Source organism: Polyodon spathula, chromosome 10 (genome assembly GCF_017654505.1).
Source record: "Polyodon spathula isolate WHYD16114869_AA chromosome 10, ASM1765450v1, whole genome shotgun sequence".
Classification (NCBI taxonomy): Eukaryota; Metazoa; Chordata; class Actinopteri; order Acipenseriformes; family Polyodontidae; genus Polyodon; species Polyodon spathula.
Window position 1 is genome coordinate 10,434,690 of NC_054543.1, and position 17,129 is coordinate 10,451,818.

Here is a 17,129-nt window from a genome sequence, read left to right on the forward strand (position 1 = left end):
TTTTTTTTTTTTTTTTTTTTTTTACTTTTATGGGAGGTGCACACGTGACAAATTTTATAGAGGTGTTAGAGAGGCTATGCAAAGTAGAAAACACGATTTCAATTATGTTTTTTTTTTCTCTCTGTTACAAAGCATGATCTGTTACAAAGCTAGCTTGTATGTGCTGTATGTTGAGGGTGAATTCTGTTTAGGTGTCATATTTAAATCTATCTTTTCTTTTAATTAGCAGTTATGTAATGAAAACGTCACATGAATGTAACAACAGACAAATTATATTTAATAGCACTTGTGGTGCTTTGCTATAAAATAAGATGAATGCAGTCCATGTCTATCTGATGACTCAAAAGTTTCAGTCACCTGGACAGTCCTGCTTGGACCGAGCCACAGTCTTCACTCTGCTTAGATGAATGTGTTTCAGAGAACTTGAGGGAGGTTTCACCTCAAGTCCAGGTTTACAAAATATAGAATGAATTTTACATACTGGTGTTCTAAGCCACCTAAATTCAGAACTTTGAGCCATTTATACACCGTAATTGTATGTATTATTATATTTATTTAAGATTATGAATATCTAAGATGGAGACACTGCATATGCTACATAATGAATGCCCCCCCCAGGGTGAGACTTTCTGATACATGTATTGAATGTGGTTATGGTAAACAGACTTTCTTTATATAGCCTCAATGTTTACTGTAAGCGACAGTGGTTGTGTATGCATTGCCTTTGACCGCTTATGTCCTGCAGTCGCACTTCAAAAGCCTTTCCTGTGATAACAAGCACTGTCTTTTGCATGTACTTTAAAACTACTGGTTAAAATCATATCCCCATTAGTTGTGTTAATCTCTAATTGCAGAATAATTGACAAACTATAAATTACTGTTGACATAATTTACATGCAAGATTTGCATTTAATCATTTCAAGAGGGAGCTGGGATAGCATGCTTCATCTGCAGAATTAATTCAACAAAGTCATTTTGCTGCTAATTAGCTGATCCTAAAAGGATCTTTGTTTTAATGGAATTAATTATCAAAGGAAAAATCTGCAGCTGATTTTAAGAAAATATGTTCTTTTAAACAAAGCATATGTATTAAAAACACAAACTTTGCCTACTTTGCTATTCTATTAGAATAAAGGCTAAGGTGTTCCTTGGAATGTGTTATAAACAATTGATTATGCATCTATAAATGTGTTAACCGTGTTTTTTACAATCTTAGACTTTTGTTAATATCAAGCTACAGCAATATAGTTTTAAATATAGTTATAGCTAAAATGTGACCAAGATATAAGTATGTTAAAAAACATTTTAAAAATAGTGGCATATCCTTCATGTTTTAAAAAGCACACAATTTTATTGATGGTTTTGAAATTGCAAAAGAGAAAAATAACCCATTTAAATGAAAAATGTGAAAACATAAATACAAAATGACACCAGAATTGGATACTAAGATTTCACACCATACATGAACATATACAGACAATTCAACAGCCTGATAATGACCACTATAAGTAATTATTAACCTTGCCCATCTGATCTATGTAAAACCCCTGGAAGAGGCCATCAGTTCCCCAAACTCTGTCGACAGATGCATTGAAATGACAGCTGGGAGTGGTGAAGCAAAGATCTTTGAAATATGCAGGGATTTTAGAATGTAACTGTGATCAGAGATTAGACTGACTAAGGCACTTGGTTTTCAGCTATGCTCCAAAAGTGAAAATTGACTCCCCTGGCATCCTAATAAATGTAAGTGTCATTGTGTCTTATTGGATAATGATATTCTTAATGTTTCCGCACTGTGCATTGAAATAGTCATGCAAAAAAAAAAAAAAATAGCAGTTTGTGACAAGTTGTCACAACTGTTACCCCTCAGCCATTCAGAGGGCTGTTAAATGAGTCACAGAAAGCTGTTGTAACTGGTGTAATTCATTGTGATGTTTGATGCCAGTAGTGATCACCTTTATTATATTAAAAGTTGTGATTCAAAATGTATGAAAGTAGAATGAACTGTGCTTACCGTTGTACTGGGAAAGTGACAGTCCTAAGAAATGTATTCTCTAAGCTTTAACATTAAAATTATTTAAATTGCTGAATGAGTTTAGTACAGATTCATAAGCAAAACATAGTTGTGTGAAGAACCCCCAAAGAAAAGCTGGTTATTGCAAGAGCTTCTATTGTAGGGGAAAAAAGCCTTAAAATTACTGAAGGTAACCAGGATCAAACTGATAAAATGTAGTTTACCTTTGACTTCAAAGTGATAATTTAAGCTAAATTCATGTGTAAGTACAGTTTTCCACCTTTTTAAGGTGGCCTTTTGTACTACGGAACAGGTTTTAAGGCGATACGGTCATGGCTCCCATTTACCCCATTATACCATTACACTAACACTAGTATTCTCATTATAAGACAGAACACAAATAGCATGGTCTCTTTAATTATGGCTCCCGTCTACAGCGTGATAGAGGGAGCACTGTAACCTTCAAACTGCTGATTATTTATTACAAAAAAAATCTGTTGTGCTTTAAGGCTATGTCCCTGAAGCTTAACGGCTAAAATATATATTGTATGATTACTGTATATACAGGCATAGATCCTGGGACTGAGCTTAATGTCTTTCCAAAAGTTTGCTATGAAATGCTATTTAGATTGATCTGTAGAAGTTAGCACTAGCCTCTTATGGGTAATTTAATCCAGTGACATTTGGTTTTTGTACATGTGTTGAAGTAACATTCTTTTTATGTCAGGCATTGCTTTACTGATTATTCTCTTTCCTCTAGGCAATGAAGTGATGGTGTTCCCTGTATTAGACATTGATCAGAGTGAAATTGTGGACACAAATGGAGCTGGAGATGCATTTGTAGGAGGTAGGTTAAGTTATTACACCTCACCAAATGTATTGGTGGTTTGAAGTTAATATAATGTAAGTGATGTCTACACTTTGAATATATCCATACCATACCACAAATACACTACTTGTTTTTCTTATGCTAAGTGTATTAGGCTGCTCTGTGATTCCTAAGTTGTAGAGTTCTTTCCTTGAATGTCTGTGTCATTCAGAATTGTACCACCAGTTGAGAGAGCAAGGTTGACCCAGATGTTGAGTATATTGTTGGTCTTTTCCTTTTGCCACGCACACACAAACAATTAGAATGTACAATTAGAATTCTCGTAGGTAATGTTTACCTACTTTTGCACTTTTACTTGTCTCTGAACTCCAGAACTTCATAGTGTTATACTTTTTCCGTTATAAAAGTTTCTGTGCTGTTTTTTCCCAGTCTCACGCTATCCCTTTTTGAAGAGACCCACCTCCTTTTTCGGTTACCTGAGTGATTCCTTTGTGGTTTTTCAAATTAAATCCCGGAAATTAAATTACAGGCTTCAAAGCGCTACTTTAAGAAAAGCACAGTGATTTCTTAAAGACTGCAGAAATTGAGACTTGCTTACCACAACAGAAGTAACCTGTCATACAAATACTACCATTACCCACGGGTTATAAAACCACTACTGTAGTAATGAATTAAGTTCTTAATTTGTTATAAAGATTTGCTTATTTAAGAGGTGTGTTTTAAGACCCGTTAAGAATAAAGGATAAATCTGAATGATGATGTCTAGTCTACACATATGCTAGTATTTCTTTTAATTTTACAGCAGTGTTCCCATAACATAAAAAATGAATGAAGGAATAGCCTACACAAAATGCCGGAATGACAGTTCAGAATGACCAGGCTTTTGGTTTGGAAAAGAACACAAGATGACAATCGCACGCTGGTTCTGAAAAGAAGAATCTTGTGATTGGGAGTAAAAAAGCAGGATCAAATTTATAATACTGTCCTTTACATTGATTAACAAATATACTGTATTTTTATGTGTTAACTATGCTGTCTTGCGTTACCACCTTTGGATCTTTTGCACCCCACAGTTTGTGAACCGCTAATCTACATCACTTCTTTGGGAGACCGGTATTCTGTTTCTTCATCTGTTTTCTTCATACGACTGTTAATTTCAGTAGTGATTCTAATGCATTTTATAAAATGATACAGGAATAAGTAGTTCTACTGATACTGCAACTTTGTCCCTTGAACATGTTGTAAAAGGGTGGGGGTCAGATATTGTTATAACTTATATGGAAATGATAGGGTTAATATATTTTGAGTATATGGACATCTTATAAATTTTATGAGATTCATTTCCCCATGCTATGGATGATGAGTATCTTTTGCGTAGTACTCATCCTCATGTCCTTATCTTATAGGAAGATATGTGGTACCCGAATGCAAAAAAGTAACCACATGGCTTGATAAGCAAGTGTCATGAACAGTGTTATTTGTCCAACATGCAAATGAATGGCAACAATAATTGAAAAAAGACACTTCTTTAGACTATGTTGTTTTTGTACTGTTACATAAAGAAATATAGTGTACTTCCTGGTCTGGTGGCAGCCTATTTGTCAAACACGTCTTTAACATTCAGATAAGGCACTTTATTAATGTGTCTTTGTTTCAATAAGGGGGACCTCATAACCTAATTTTGGCAGAATACTTTTTAGTTCATATTAAAAGGAGGGGGGGGGGGGAAGCTTTAAGATGTATTGGTGCTGTCAGGATGCTTTGTAAACAGCTGCAGAAAGACTGCATGTAGAAACCCTTGTATGTGGAAATGTAACACCTTATATCAACATGTGAGTAGTGACAACAAAGTTTTGCTGTACTTCATTTTTTTTTATTTATTTTTTTTTAGCTCAAACGTACTGAGAAATTGTAGGTCCTTTCTCAATAGAGTCCACTGGGCCAGAGCCAGAGAGTGTTATGTAAAATGTTGTTATCCTGGAAGTCTTGTTTGCACAAGGATGTAATGGATTGGCAAAGGAGAATGGTTTGGTTTATCAAGGCAATAGTGCAGGGTCACTTAAGTAAGATTTGAGTTATCCACTTGATTTTTTTTTTTTGCTCTTTTTTTTTTTGTTACTGAACTGTAAAAGGCTGTCGTTTTTAAACCAAAGCGATGTTGTTCAATGATGATCCATCCAAGTTGCTTTTCTGTACAATGATAAATGATTCTTACCCCAATAAGGGGCCTCTCCACCAGTCTACCTTTATAGTTTATTCGTACCACACAAAGAATTGTTATTAAACAGGAAATCAAATGTCCAACTTGATCTGGGACCCTTAAGGTTATTATGGTCTATTATTGAATGCTGATCCTTTCAGAGAACCTTTCACAATTGTTTAAACTCAATAACTCTTGAGGCAATGTTATTGATATTTTTCTGCAACCGGATTTACTCTAAGTCATAAACACCAGCACACTTTATGAAGAGTTAGAAAACCATTAAGTAAACGAAATTATTTAAAAAACCATACGTTGTGTGCACTCTAAAATCAAAGCGGTTGTCTTCAGTCTTCATCCCATCGTATCCCTAATCAGATTGTTCAGTTCTTGAGAGTAGAAATATTGACATTTGCTGACACTTGCCTTTTGGTCTCCTGCAGTTTAGTTTTATAATAACCTTACCAAGCGTTCTGGGTTCAAGAGCGGCAAGTTTAATTGTTACAATAGCTCCCAGTTGCTGTTCCAGGAGAAGCAAGACATCCTAATGAAGCTGTTAACATGTGTGCTCAAACACAGTGATTATTTTTCGGAGAGAGTCAAAGCTGGTGCTCCATGGTGTCAGAAGATGAAGTTACCAGCTGTTTGTCATTGTAGTCTACAATCAGAATGATAAACTAAGAAATCTGGAGCAGGACTTGTTGATTTCTACCTCCCGGTATGTTTCTCTGCAAGCTGCTTATCCTAATGTAATATTCTGACAGCCCAAGAGCATGATGATAAATCTGAAACTGAGATATGAAATGTTGAAGTTTCTTGTAAGCATAATCAAAGAACCATTTTAACTCTAACGAGCTGTATATCACAGAACAGTTATGTATCATCTAAACATCAAGCGTACTCTTGAACATCAGGCAGACTCTTAACATCAATAGAGTTATCATTTAGTGCTCTTTCTGTCACACTCTTCCTCCTTATGACTTGGCAGCAGAGGGCTCAGCAGTCTTGGCATGTTGAGAGGTTTTTCCTTTGGATATAGTGAGGGATGACTGTAATCATCTCATTGACAAAGCTGTTCTGGATAGTACAGCTGATTTGAGACGTGTAGAATCATACCTAATTAGTGGACCAATTTTCTGCTAAATTCATTAAATGGTTTTGATCGAAGTACCCTTTTACAAAAAGGCTTCTATTAGAAAGCCAACTCAGTTGTTTTTACTTCTGGGCATTCATACAGCTCTTTATTCTAAAATACTCTCTTCCAAAATAAAAATATTTAGTTGTGTTGAGATCCACCGCTGCTACATCAATTGAATACACCTTCATAGCTGTAGTATTGTACACATTTAACCATAAGGAATATCGTACAGTAGTATTTTGAAAAATGTGGCGCTGTATCAGTTCTTACAAACATCATTGACTAGATTCACAGACCCTGTTTAGCACTAGTCATCAGACTACATTGTCCAAGATTTAGTTCTAATCAGGGCACAAATGTTTTAGGATGTATTATCGGTAGGTACATATAGTTAATTTTATTGTAGGTGTTGAACAGAATGGAATCAATTACTATTTTAACTTGCAAAGGTGTTTTAATGTGGTGCATGTAACAACCCTTCTAATTCTTACTTCTCTTAATGCTAGGTTTTCTGTCGCAACTTGTCTATGACCGGCCCCTTGAAGAATGCATTCGGGCTGGACACTATTCAGCCAATGTCATCATTAGGCGTGCAGGATGCACTTTCCCGGAAAAGCCAGACTTTCACTAACATCTGAAAAGGATAGTGGGAACAAGAGACATCCCTTAGACAATGGGGATTACTGCCTTTTTTTTTTTTTTTTTTTTTTTTTTTTTTTAACTGACCCATCTCTTTCCGGTGCCTGCGTTTTGACGTCTGTACTTCTGTTCATCTCACTGTACAGTTATTGGAATTTCATTTTAAAAAATAAATAAATGAAAATGTTGTGGGCATGTTGTAATTTTATATAAGAGCCAATTTTATGAAATTCTGTTTACAGTTCGTTCTTTAAAAAAAAAAAAAGTTTACTTAATAGCTTTATTAAGCAGATAAGTTTAAATATCATGTTTCTGTTTAGTGTTTTGTTTTAGTGTTTTGAAAAAGTGGTTTCATGCAGTTGCATTAATCAAACAGGACTATTAAAAAATATAACACTGTCTAGGGAATTAATGTCTTTTTTCACTGTGTTTTATAGAATTAGCTTTTCTCTTTTAAGGGGACTTTTTTAAATACAATCACTTCAAGACTTAAATTGAGGTACAGAATTATTTCTGCAGGATCTTGCTGTGACATACCAAATTGAAACTTTAAACGCACAGTTCTAAAAACAAATTGTATGAATGGTATAGATTTTACATCCCAAGTACAGTTTTATATGTGTTCAGGTAGGGACGGGGTCCACTTCATGTGACATGTATTTACTGCACTATGCCATCTCAAACTGACAAAATAAAAACAATGTGATAACCATGTTATGCTTTTTTTTTCCTGATGTGTCAAATACAGTACATGAGAATGACAGTGGCTCAGTATGGAAGAAAAAAGGTTCTCTTGTCTGAAATCTCTGAAAGATTGATCCTGTTGTAGAAATAATAAATATACTCAGTGTTTTGTTTTTTGTTTTTTTACAATGACAGTACTTATTATTTTATGTTTTTAATTGTGTTGATCAATCTATTTGATATAAGGTTGTTTGTGTAATTAACAGGTAATAACTATTAATAATAGTCAATTAGTAACTTGAGTCTTTTAAATAGTCATTTTGTATATAAACTGCTTGATTTCCAGTACAGATTTCCATTCCCATTATGAATTGTATAGCAAATGTTTCATGCCTAAATGACTGCATTTTAAATTAATAGAACTGAGAATACTCCTGAGAGTGTTCATTCTGAAACTCAATGCTTCTAATCTCCTCTTATATAGTGAAGTGACACTGGGAACAGTTTTCTCTGATCTTCATTACCTTCCAGGAATGAGAAGCAGGGGCTATTTTTACCCCCTCAAAATATGTGTTAAGACATTTATGCTAATGTTATTTTCTTTAAAAAAAAAAAAAAACATTTTCCCATGGAAAATGTAATTAACAACTTGTTAGAGCCGAGATATTTTTCTCATCAACATTTTGCGCAGCTCCACAAAAATGCATTTGAAAGCAATCTCATTACTGATTGGTCCAGATCTCTGCCAGCTGGTTGATTTGCTGTTCAAGGTGGCAGATGGCAAAATGCAAACATACAAAAGGGTGAATCAGTGATTAGGAATGAGAACATTCAATTCAGAAACTGACATTTTTGAGTGAATATAATTGTATTTGTTGTTTTTTATTATGATGATAATGAAAAGGAGACCATTTTTTTTACTGCATTTGTGAAATAATTGTGATGGAAGAATGATTGTCCTTCCTTTGTCACGTGGGCCATGGGTTCTCTCTAAAAGCAGAATGGCTGGGTGTGTATATTACAAGCACCACCACCACAATTGGCACGGATCCGTTTCATTTCAGAAAAGCCACATGTGCAAAGACTTTGGAGTGTGATTATCCAAAGCTAATGCAGCAGAGGGTACCCTGTGGAGGCTGAGGTTGAAGAGTATTAACTAGGTAATGAGGATTGAATCCTGTTCTTTCATTGCCTTGCTAGAAATAAATCCTTTCTCATTACTCTGGAACTGGGTTATTTTGTTTATTAATGAATATTAAAATTGGGCACTACACGCTAAAACATTTAAGAAAACCCATACATTTATAGTAAGTTCTGCATGTGTCCTGGACAGCAAAGCTCTCTGTTTGAAAGAAGCATCATGAGCTTGAAACAATATGTATGGGTCAAGGCGTACAAGAAAACATTGTTATTGGTTGACAGTCTGTTGGCACAGAACCAGCATTCTATGTGATGATGCAACCTGGGATCAACACAAACCAAATACCACTCCAGTGGTATTGATGAATGCTTGAAAAACACATTTTTAGTAGGTTAGTAAATGTGGTGTAATAAGATGTTCAGAAAGAAAGTGATGTCAAGTACCTAAAGTGTTATCCTAAGACTAATGACTATCTAGTAGAGACTTGGCAAATTAACTATGTAATGTATTGCATGTATGTGTATAGATAGATGGTTATAAAACTTACTACCAGTGTCCTATATGGGTTTCTATTCAAGTCTTAAAGCAAACGTGACCAAAATGATTTGATACCTATCGCAATATTCACAACCTTGTTCTAGGATTAATTCAGTTGCTTGACAATCCCATGAATTGAAACTGGCCCCTCACAACAAGAAATGGTCAGGTGGGACTGGAAATGTATCACAGCATGGAATTGAGATCCATTTATTTATGCCCTTTTATGTTTTGCTTTCATCTCTTCTTTCCCAGCACCTTTCCTTATTTTACAGCTGTGTAAACTAACCCTAACAGAAGGACAAGAATTTGAATAATCTCTTGCTTGATTTAAACATTAATTTCTTCATTTTTTTTTTATGCCTGCCGCATCTTGGATTTTGTATTTATATTACTGTTGCCATTTTCATGTTTATGCAATGCAGATGTTATATGAAGTTATATTGATATTTTTAATTTTTAATTCACTGACATTATCTGAGTGCTTTGATATTGTAAAATCTAAATTGCACTATAGAACATCATCTAGTAACCACACTAATGGGGTGTTAAGCGCTCAAATTAGCAGATTTTCTGGGTAACTGACCCACACCCTGAAATTAACGAGGATGCATTGCCTAAACCAGAGCTACTGCAAGCACAATTTAAAAGCAGATCCCTAATAATAATCTTTGCATCCTGCAAAACATAAAGTAGCTTCTAACACATAAATAATGGGTCCCGTTAATTGATCGCTACAGACTTCTAGATAAATAAACAGCCATAAAAACAAAGTGTACTATTCAGTAATAATCAAGAACTTAAATTTCAACTTCCACAATGGTGACCGTCTAAACTTTCTTCAAGCACCCCAGTGTACCTCAAATAAATGAACACTTTTGCCAATTGGCCTAAAAATGTTTGGTCTGGCCTGAAAGAACAGTTTGCTGCCAAAATCTGACACTGCCTGCCCATATTGCTCATTTCCAATTAATAAGTTCAGTGTTCTTTTTTGGAATATACTGTTTGTTCAAAATATGACCGTGTCTAACATGCCTGTTTTAGTTTGAGTAAATGTTATATAATAAGTATATTTTAGCTTTAACTGGTTTATAATAAAGGAAAAGGGAATATCTGAGGCTGAGCTTACCACATGTGATAAAATAATTATAAAACCATGACTTAACTGAATCTCTTCTGGTTAACTGTTTAAAGTTATGGTTGATATAACACCAATATACAGCATTCCAAAATGCGTGTAGATGTTCTGTTTAAGCACTTGCAGGTTCAACATCACAGATACAAATTATTAGCAGGTCTAACATCCTTGCTTCTGTTTGTTTATTTAATTATTCATTCTGTATTGATCAATGTAATAAATTCACAAAAATCCACAGCATAACCTGTTAACTGGGGCTCTGTCATTAACGAGGAATAAAATTTTCGTAATCTCTGGCTTTGTTGTCCTGACCAGGCAAGATATCTATCTATCTATATATATATATATATATATATATATATATATATATATATATATATATATATATATATATATATCTTCACCTCTCCCAACAAATGCACCTAAGGATTTATTTCACCTGAGGGACAGCCTCACACAGCAACTTCAAATGGTATTATTTTAACCAGTGTTAATCACTAGGTTGTAATATGAGTCAATCCTTGCTCATTTTACCACCATGCCACATAGGGGTTCAAGTTTCCTGTTTAGAATGCACTGAATTGCAGATATCCAAAGAGGAGTGGTGTTAACAGTTTAAGGGAAGCTTGCACCACTCTCACCCTTGAAATAGTCTCTGCTTTTAGTCCCATAAAGATACTACACAAACTGTTGACCATTGTTCATGGGGAAACAGGGTTGTCTTTTCCAGTTTTGAAGATTCATCACTAGCCCCACCTTAATTTCTATGGGTTAGTAAAATCTTTTATATGATACACAGTGGAGTCCTTCCATGTGAAATCACCATTCCAGATTTAATCTGAAATTCAATTTTATAGAGACAAAAAAAACACCCCCACTGAATTATAGGTAAAACACAGTCAAATTAGTGCCTTAAAATGTTGTATTGTTTTGTTTTTTTTTTGTTCAATATAATACAAATAAATACCATGAAATGGTTTTAGATTTGGAAACTATGTATCTATTATAGAGCGTTCCACATTAGGTTTAAGTGCCTCTGAACATCCAATATTTGGTAACATTCACTAAATGCATTATGTGCAATAGATGTCTTTTCGTTACTGGAATAACAATAATCTCTTTAGCTTATTGCATTGCCTCTCCTAACACCACTGTTGAGATGATGCCCCCACTATTTTTCTTTAAAGTGCCTGTCATTGTCTAAACAGAAAACTTTAGGGAACAAGATTTGGATTTTGATCTCACATTTTTCCTTGTGCCCGGCATGGACTGATACCAAGCACAATTCGACATTGCTTCAGTTGTCTGTGATCCAATGAGCCCAAACACACCCAGTTTCACATCCTCCCCCTCTCTTACTTTCCTTATTCATGAGGCCTGGTGCACTCCATTTTCACCATGTGTATTTAAGACGGTCTTTCAGCTTCTACAGATGTTGTAATCACCTCTGACCCTGGCCGTTTCAGCCTTGTTGGATAACACTGTTTTTGTTCAACTAGAAGCAGGCTGCTAAATCAATTTAAATATAATTAAGTTCACACTATCACAGTCAGCTGAGAGGTTTCTTGATGTCTAGAATGGCTTGTTTCATTTCTTCAATCAATTTAGAATCTCACTTACTTTCATTTTACCTTAGGAAGGGTCCTAATCCTTCCCAGAGTCTATGTGAAAATAAAGTCTGGCAAGTTAAAATAGCTACAGAAAAATGATAAGGGTCTTATGAGAAAGTTGTAACGCTAATGAGAGATAAGAAAATGTTTTGATGCCTTCAACATTACCCTTTTAGCAAGATATTTTTAAAAAGTATGACACCTATTGCTGTAGCCTATTAAAACACATGCAACAACCAGTCTACCTCTACAAAGTGTTGAGTAAATCGTATTGCACTTTATTTGTAGATAAAAAGAACTACATCATCATTATACAGCTTGAGTCAGCTGAAACTAATAATAACAGCTTGATAGGCAATGACAGGAGCACAGACTGTAGTAAGCAATATATTGTGGTATAAGAATACATATTGTCTAAAACAAATCTATGAACACTTCATACATATACACATTGTGGAGTATGGTGGCTTGGCTTAGTTTTCAACTTCTATTATGTAGTAATCCTAAAATCATTTGGGATTACTATGTGCAGTACATACTATATTATTTACTTTTATGATTATTACCTTTATATTGTCACTTTTTAGTTAAACTGTGGCAAGCAGGTTTCAAAGGGGGAGACTTTTTTTGCTGTAATTAGTCTGTTTTCTCAAGTGAGTAGACCGTTTAAACAAGTAAGCAATAACCAGGAAGAGAGGGAAAAAACACAATAGCATGACACTTGATCTTAACAAGATAATATGCTTTTTTTTTTTTTTTAGGCAATGGACCCAGCACTATCCCATTGCTTGAAGTTTTGTGTTATATATTAAAGGGAATTCTGCAATTACCTTCTCCACAATTATTACCGTTGAAATCATCTTATTTTGACCGCACGAATGTGATGATAATTCTGCCTTGACGCGCATAGCTTGTTACCAAAATCTAGACATTGTAATACTGAGAATCAGGCAAGAATAAAATTGCACAATGCAGAGCAGGTTCAAGAATCCAAACTTTCCTGCGCTTCTCCACGTAGACACAAACAGCTTGTGCTTGAGCAACTTGGTGAAGGAACTCGGTTATTGCCTTAAGAATAACACAAAACTGCCCCGAATAAATAGTACGGAGTTTAAAAAAATAATTGCACCCGCCGCAGCTCAGTTTGCAGTCCCATGACAAAAGCACGACAACTGTGTTCATTACAGGCCTAGTTGACCCTACTGGATCGATGATGTTTTAGGATGCTCTTCTGTTCTTAGGTTTTTGTGTTATAGAAGGAAAGCACATTTTGTATTCTGTATATTAAATTCTGTAAATGCAGGCAGTCAGGCACAAACTTAACTTTCCCTTTCGGAGTGTTTCCGAGATAGAGCGAAGAAGGGGGAGGGTACTACTCTGTCACAGCCTGCTATGTAGATTAACCTTTCAATTAGTTGTTATCAGGTCCCTTTCTGCTTCAGCGCGAGCTGTCGCGTGCGTCAATTCATTTAATAAAAAGATTGGAATTTCAGTTTTTCACCGTTAGAAAAAAAAAAAAAAAAAAAAAAAAAAGCATATTTTATGGAATGCAGAGAAGATCCCTGAGAAAACTTAAAAAGGTAACTAGAAACATTTTTTTTCGATTTAGCAGACATTTTCCCTTCATTTCTCTCGTTTTTTTTTCATTTATCGCTTTTGTGTTGCATTTGATTTTAAAGAGTGTTGCTACATCATGATTAATTTCACATTTTAAAATTTAAACTGCGCTTGGCATACGACAGTAGGTCAGATAACGACAAATTAGATTTATGTTATAATGTAAAATATAATACAATACAGATTTATCAAGGGTAAACATAGCGTAATGGTCAATTGTTGTTTTAATATTGGACTCGGAGGTGAATTAATTGTTATGCAAATTGTATTATATGGTCGTATACATTAAATATAATTCTGGCATTTATGTAGTACCGTACAAATACATAAAATTGAGAAAATTCGTATTGTAGGTTTAGAAAAGTGTTTATCAAAAGGCAGAGGTATGGCAAAGATTCCAAATACTGACACTGACTTTAAAAGCAAGTATATGGGAGCGAAAAGCGGGTGTACTACTAGCAGCAGTAAAAACGATACACACTGTCTCATCCTCCGCAAAAAAGAGGATAAACATTAGGCATTATCTCAACAAACTTCAACACAACCGATTATCTGCTACTTTAGCAAATACATGATGGATTTAACAGCCAACCAATTAAATGTAACATGCTCCAGTTTTGCTGTCTGACTTAACCAATCGTTCTTGAGAGGCGTTTATAAGTAGGCAAAAATGTTTTTCTTTTGCCAAGTGACGGACTCTTGAATCTGTCAGCCTTTATTTATTGTTGCTGTTATGCAGTTAAATTACTCGATTAATACATCAATTGGCCAATCGCAATTCAACTGTGCCTTATTTTTGTTATACTGTGAAGGAGACTGGGAGGTGGCGGATCCCCTTATGAGTGACTTTTTTTTTTTTTTTTTTTTTTTAACTAATCGTGTCTTTTTAAAAGGCGGGTCGGTCGGATATAATTGGCGGATGCTGCCACCAACAACTTGCACTACATTTGTAAGGGGCAAGAACTTGCCTTGGTGATTGACGGCGGCTCTATCAAACCAGGAATCGGATTTTTCATTTTATACCCAATATTTACGTTGCTAGGGAGGGTACACGAGTGTGTAGGTAAGGTTTAATGAGACTCCATTGGGCTGTAATCAGTGTCATGTCGGTTTCATGTAAACTACAACATTGTAACAAAATGGCGTCTGTTTAGGTAACACCAGCAGGCAGTAGCGCCGTGAACCCACAGCCACTCAGCAGCTGTAAGTCAAGGTTTGTGATTTGTCTTTCATTCAATGCAGGCACAGGTTAATTGGGGCATTAAGTTAACATCATATTATAATATTCAGTTATCTCCGAAATAAGCATAGCGATGTCAAATATATGTTTAAGATAAGATAATTGAGATACTGACTGCAATATAAACTTGAAATCAGTATTTGACTTTTTTTTTTTATCGGGATGTGTATTTCGTTTAGTGTTCAGCAAGGCTTTTACAACTTTGAACAGGCTTTTAACTTGTTAGACATACATACATGTAACCACAGTCGAATTAAGAAAGATTTGTTAAAATTAGAGGGGTGTGCTAAGAAAGATTTGTTAAAACCCACACAGGGGTAGATGGTAATATATATATAATGTGTGTGTATAATATATATATATATAGATATATATATATATATATACACACCATATAGTAAGGTGTGTGTGTTATATATATAATATATATAATATATATATATATATAATATAACATGTAAAGGTATTCTTCACTAAGCAAGTGAAGAGTGTAGTCTACTTGGTGAAATATACTCGGATTCAAGTGTAAAGGAATTGATTGTGGTAAATGATGGGATGGATCATAAAAGGAGTCGTTGAGACTGAGTTTGTTTAATGCAACGGCTGTTGTCTCTTTTTTCCTGCAATCCTAGTTTGACCCTGCTGCTGCAGTAGAGAGTCGAGCTTGATGTGTGATCACTGGGGTTTTCTAGCAGGTAGAAGAATTCGAAATAATTGCACAATACAGGTCACCTGCTGGTTGCATAATGTACTGACATTTTTTCCTGTGTTGGTTGCAATCACTAACCTTTCAAGATAATGCTAGCATATTAGTGCTTTAACATTTAAACATATTTGTACACTAAATGTGTGCACTACATTAATCTATAAAGTACCATTTACACTTAAACACTTATCTGATCTCCTGAGCATATGCTCAGACAGAGTTACCTGTATACAGTGGTGGAAGTGCCCATTCAAGGTCAGTGTGTCATGTTTTGGAGCAATACACCCAACAGTTATGATGAAACATGGTAGGGCATTCTATAGGACACGTTTTTAAGTCAGAATCTAGGTTTTTAAGAAGATGCTTGGTTGTCTGTCGGTGTGTCATTCTTGCATGAACATGATGGAAGTACAGTCAATCATTGCACATTGTTTTTAATGATTCTGTGATTGCTCTAATTTTGTATTTATAACAATAGGGATTTACTGTATGTTGCAAAAAGGTAAATAAATAACATTCTGGATGAATTTAGGGACTTAATATGTCAAGTTTTATTTTAATTGTTTGGTGAATGGGTAAACGCATAGTAATAGTAAACCTAAAGTCTTTACATGCTTAAACGTGAAATGCAAGCAACATTATTTAAGATGCTATGTAAAAAAATGGTCAAGGAAAGGTATCGGCTAGGAGACATTTCTCTCTTGGTAGAATCGTTGGATTAATACTAAGCAAGAAGAAAGTAATTGTAACCTAAACTTCCAGATGTGATACTGGCTTCCCCACATTGTCCTGTTTTATTTAAATGTTACTGCAGTACTGGCCACTAGTGGTGATTACAACATTTTAAATCTGTATTTAAAAATGTTTTTCTTCATTTTAAGCAGTTACTTTGTGGTGTGTGGTCGACGACTGGCATCTTTGCCCATCCTGTGTCTCCGTGAAAGACAGCCACGTGTCAGTATGCCAGTTACTGAAGTAGGCCTATGTTTGACAAAATGTAGACAAAATTATTTCTTAAACTAGCCAAGCCATAAATTCTCCTACTGTGTTTATAAGCGTTAAGATTTACTGTACATGGCTTTTAAAAAAAAAAAAAAAAAAAAAAATTTTAAACAAAAAAGTACATGAATTAGTGTTCTGTTTTTTAGGCCCTTTCTGTAAATTAAGTGATAATGATATAGCCTATACTTTACTGTAGCTCATTCAGTTGTTAGATCTGCAGCTTCATCAGGTTTCAGTTGTTGATGAACCCAATTGGTAGAATACTCTAAAATACTCTTTTGAACTTAACTTAGATGGTTAAGTTTGTGATAAGTAGAACACATGTGGCTCATTAGGCCAATATTTAATCGTATTAAATATACATATTGATCCACGTACACTCATGTTGCATGAACTTGGTTTTCCCCATTCAGATTTTCACACTAGTTTCTTTTAGAAAGGCTTTGTGCTAAATCAGACAAAAAACAAATGACAACAAAACCCCAATAACCTAGCCAACAAGTTAATGTCAAAGTTTTTCTACAAAGACACAATAAAACTGAACAAAAAGGAAGCAAGTATGTGATGTCTGAGAACTCCTACTGTAACTGGGAACTAACACAATGGATACTTTCATGTTGTAAACTAATTTATA

The 17,129-nt window shown here is 34.8% G+C and overlaps 2 protein-coding genes across 12 annotated transcripts in view; both read left to right on the forward strand.

Annotated features, from left to right (window-relative positions):
- LOC121321812 (adenosine kinase-like) overlaps positions 1–7,532 on the forward strand; it is a 125,381-nt gene extending 117,849 nt beyond the window's left edge. For all 4 annotated transcript variants that reach the window (XM_041261028.1, XM_041261029.1, XM_041261030.1 and 1 more), the window contains 2 exons: positions 2,775–2,861; positions 6,688–7,532. In XM_041261028.1, coding sequence (XP_041116962.1) covers positions 2,775–2,861; positions 6,688–6,812 — 212 coding nt within the window. In that variant the 3' untranslated portion in view covers positions 6,813–7,532. The remainder of the gene's footprint in view (positions 1–2,774; positions 2,862–6,687) is intronic.
- A 5,804-nt stretch (positions 7,533–13,336) lies between these two features.
- The window catches only part of LOC121321814 (histone acetyltransferase KAT6B-like), a 42,954-nt gene continuing 39,161 nt past the window's right edge, over positions 13,337–17,129 (forward strand). For 2 of the 8 annotated variants that reach the window (XM_041261039.1, XM_041261040.1), the window contains exon 1: positions 14,470–14,760. The gene's annotated coding sequence lies outside the window, so the exon portion shown is untranslated. Of the gene's footprint in view, positions 13,511–14,469; positions 14,761–15,419; positions 15,483–17,129 lie in introns of those variants that run through there. The other 6 variants (XM_041261038.1, XM_041261037.1, XM_041261033.1 and 3 more) reach the window with 5 other exon arrangements.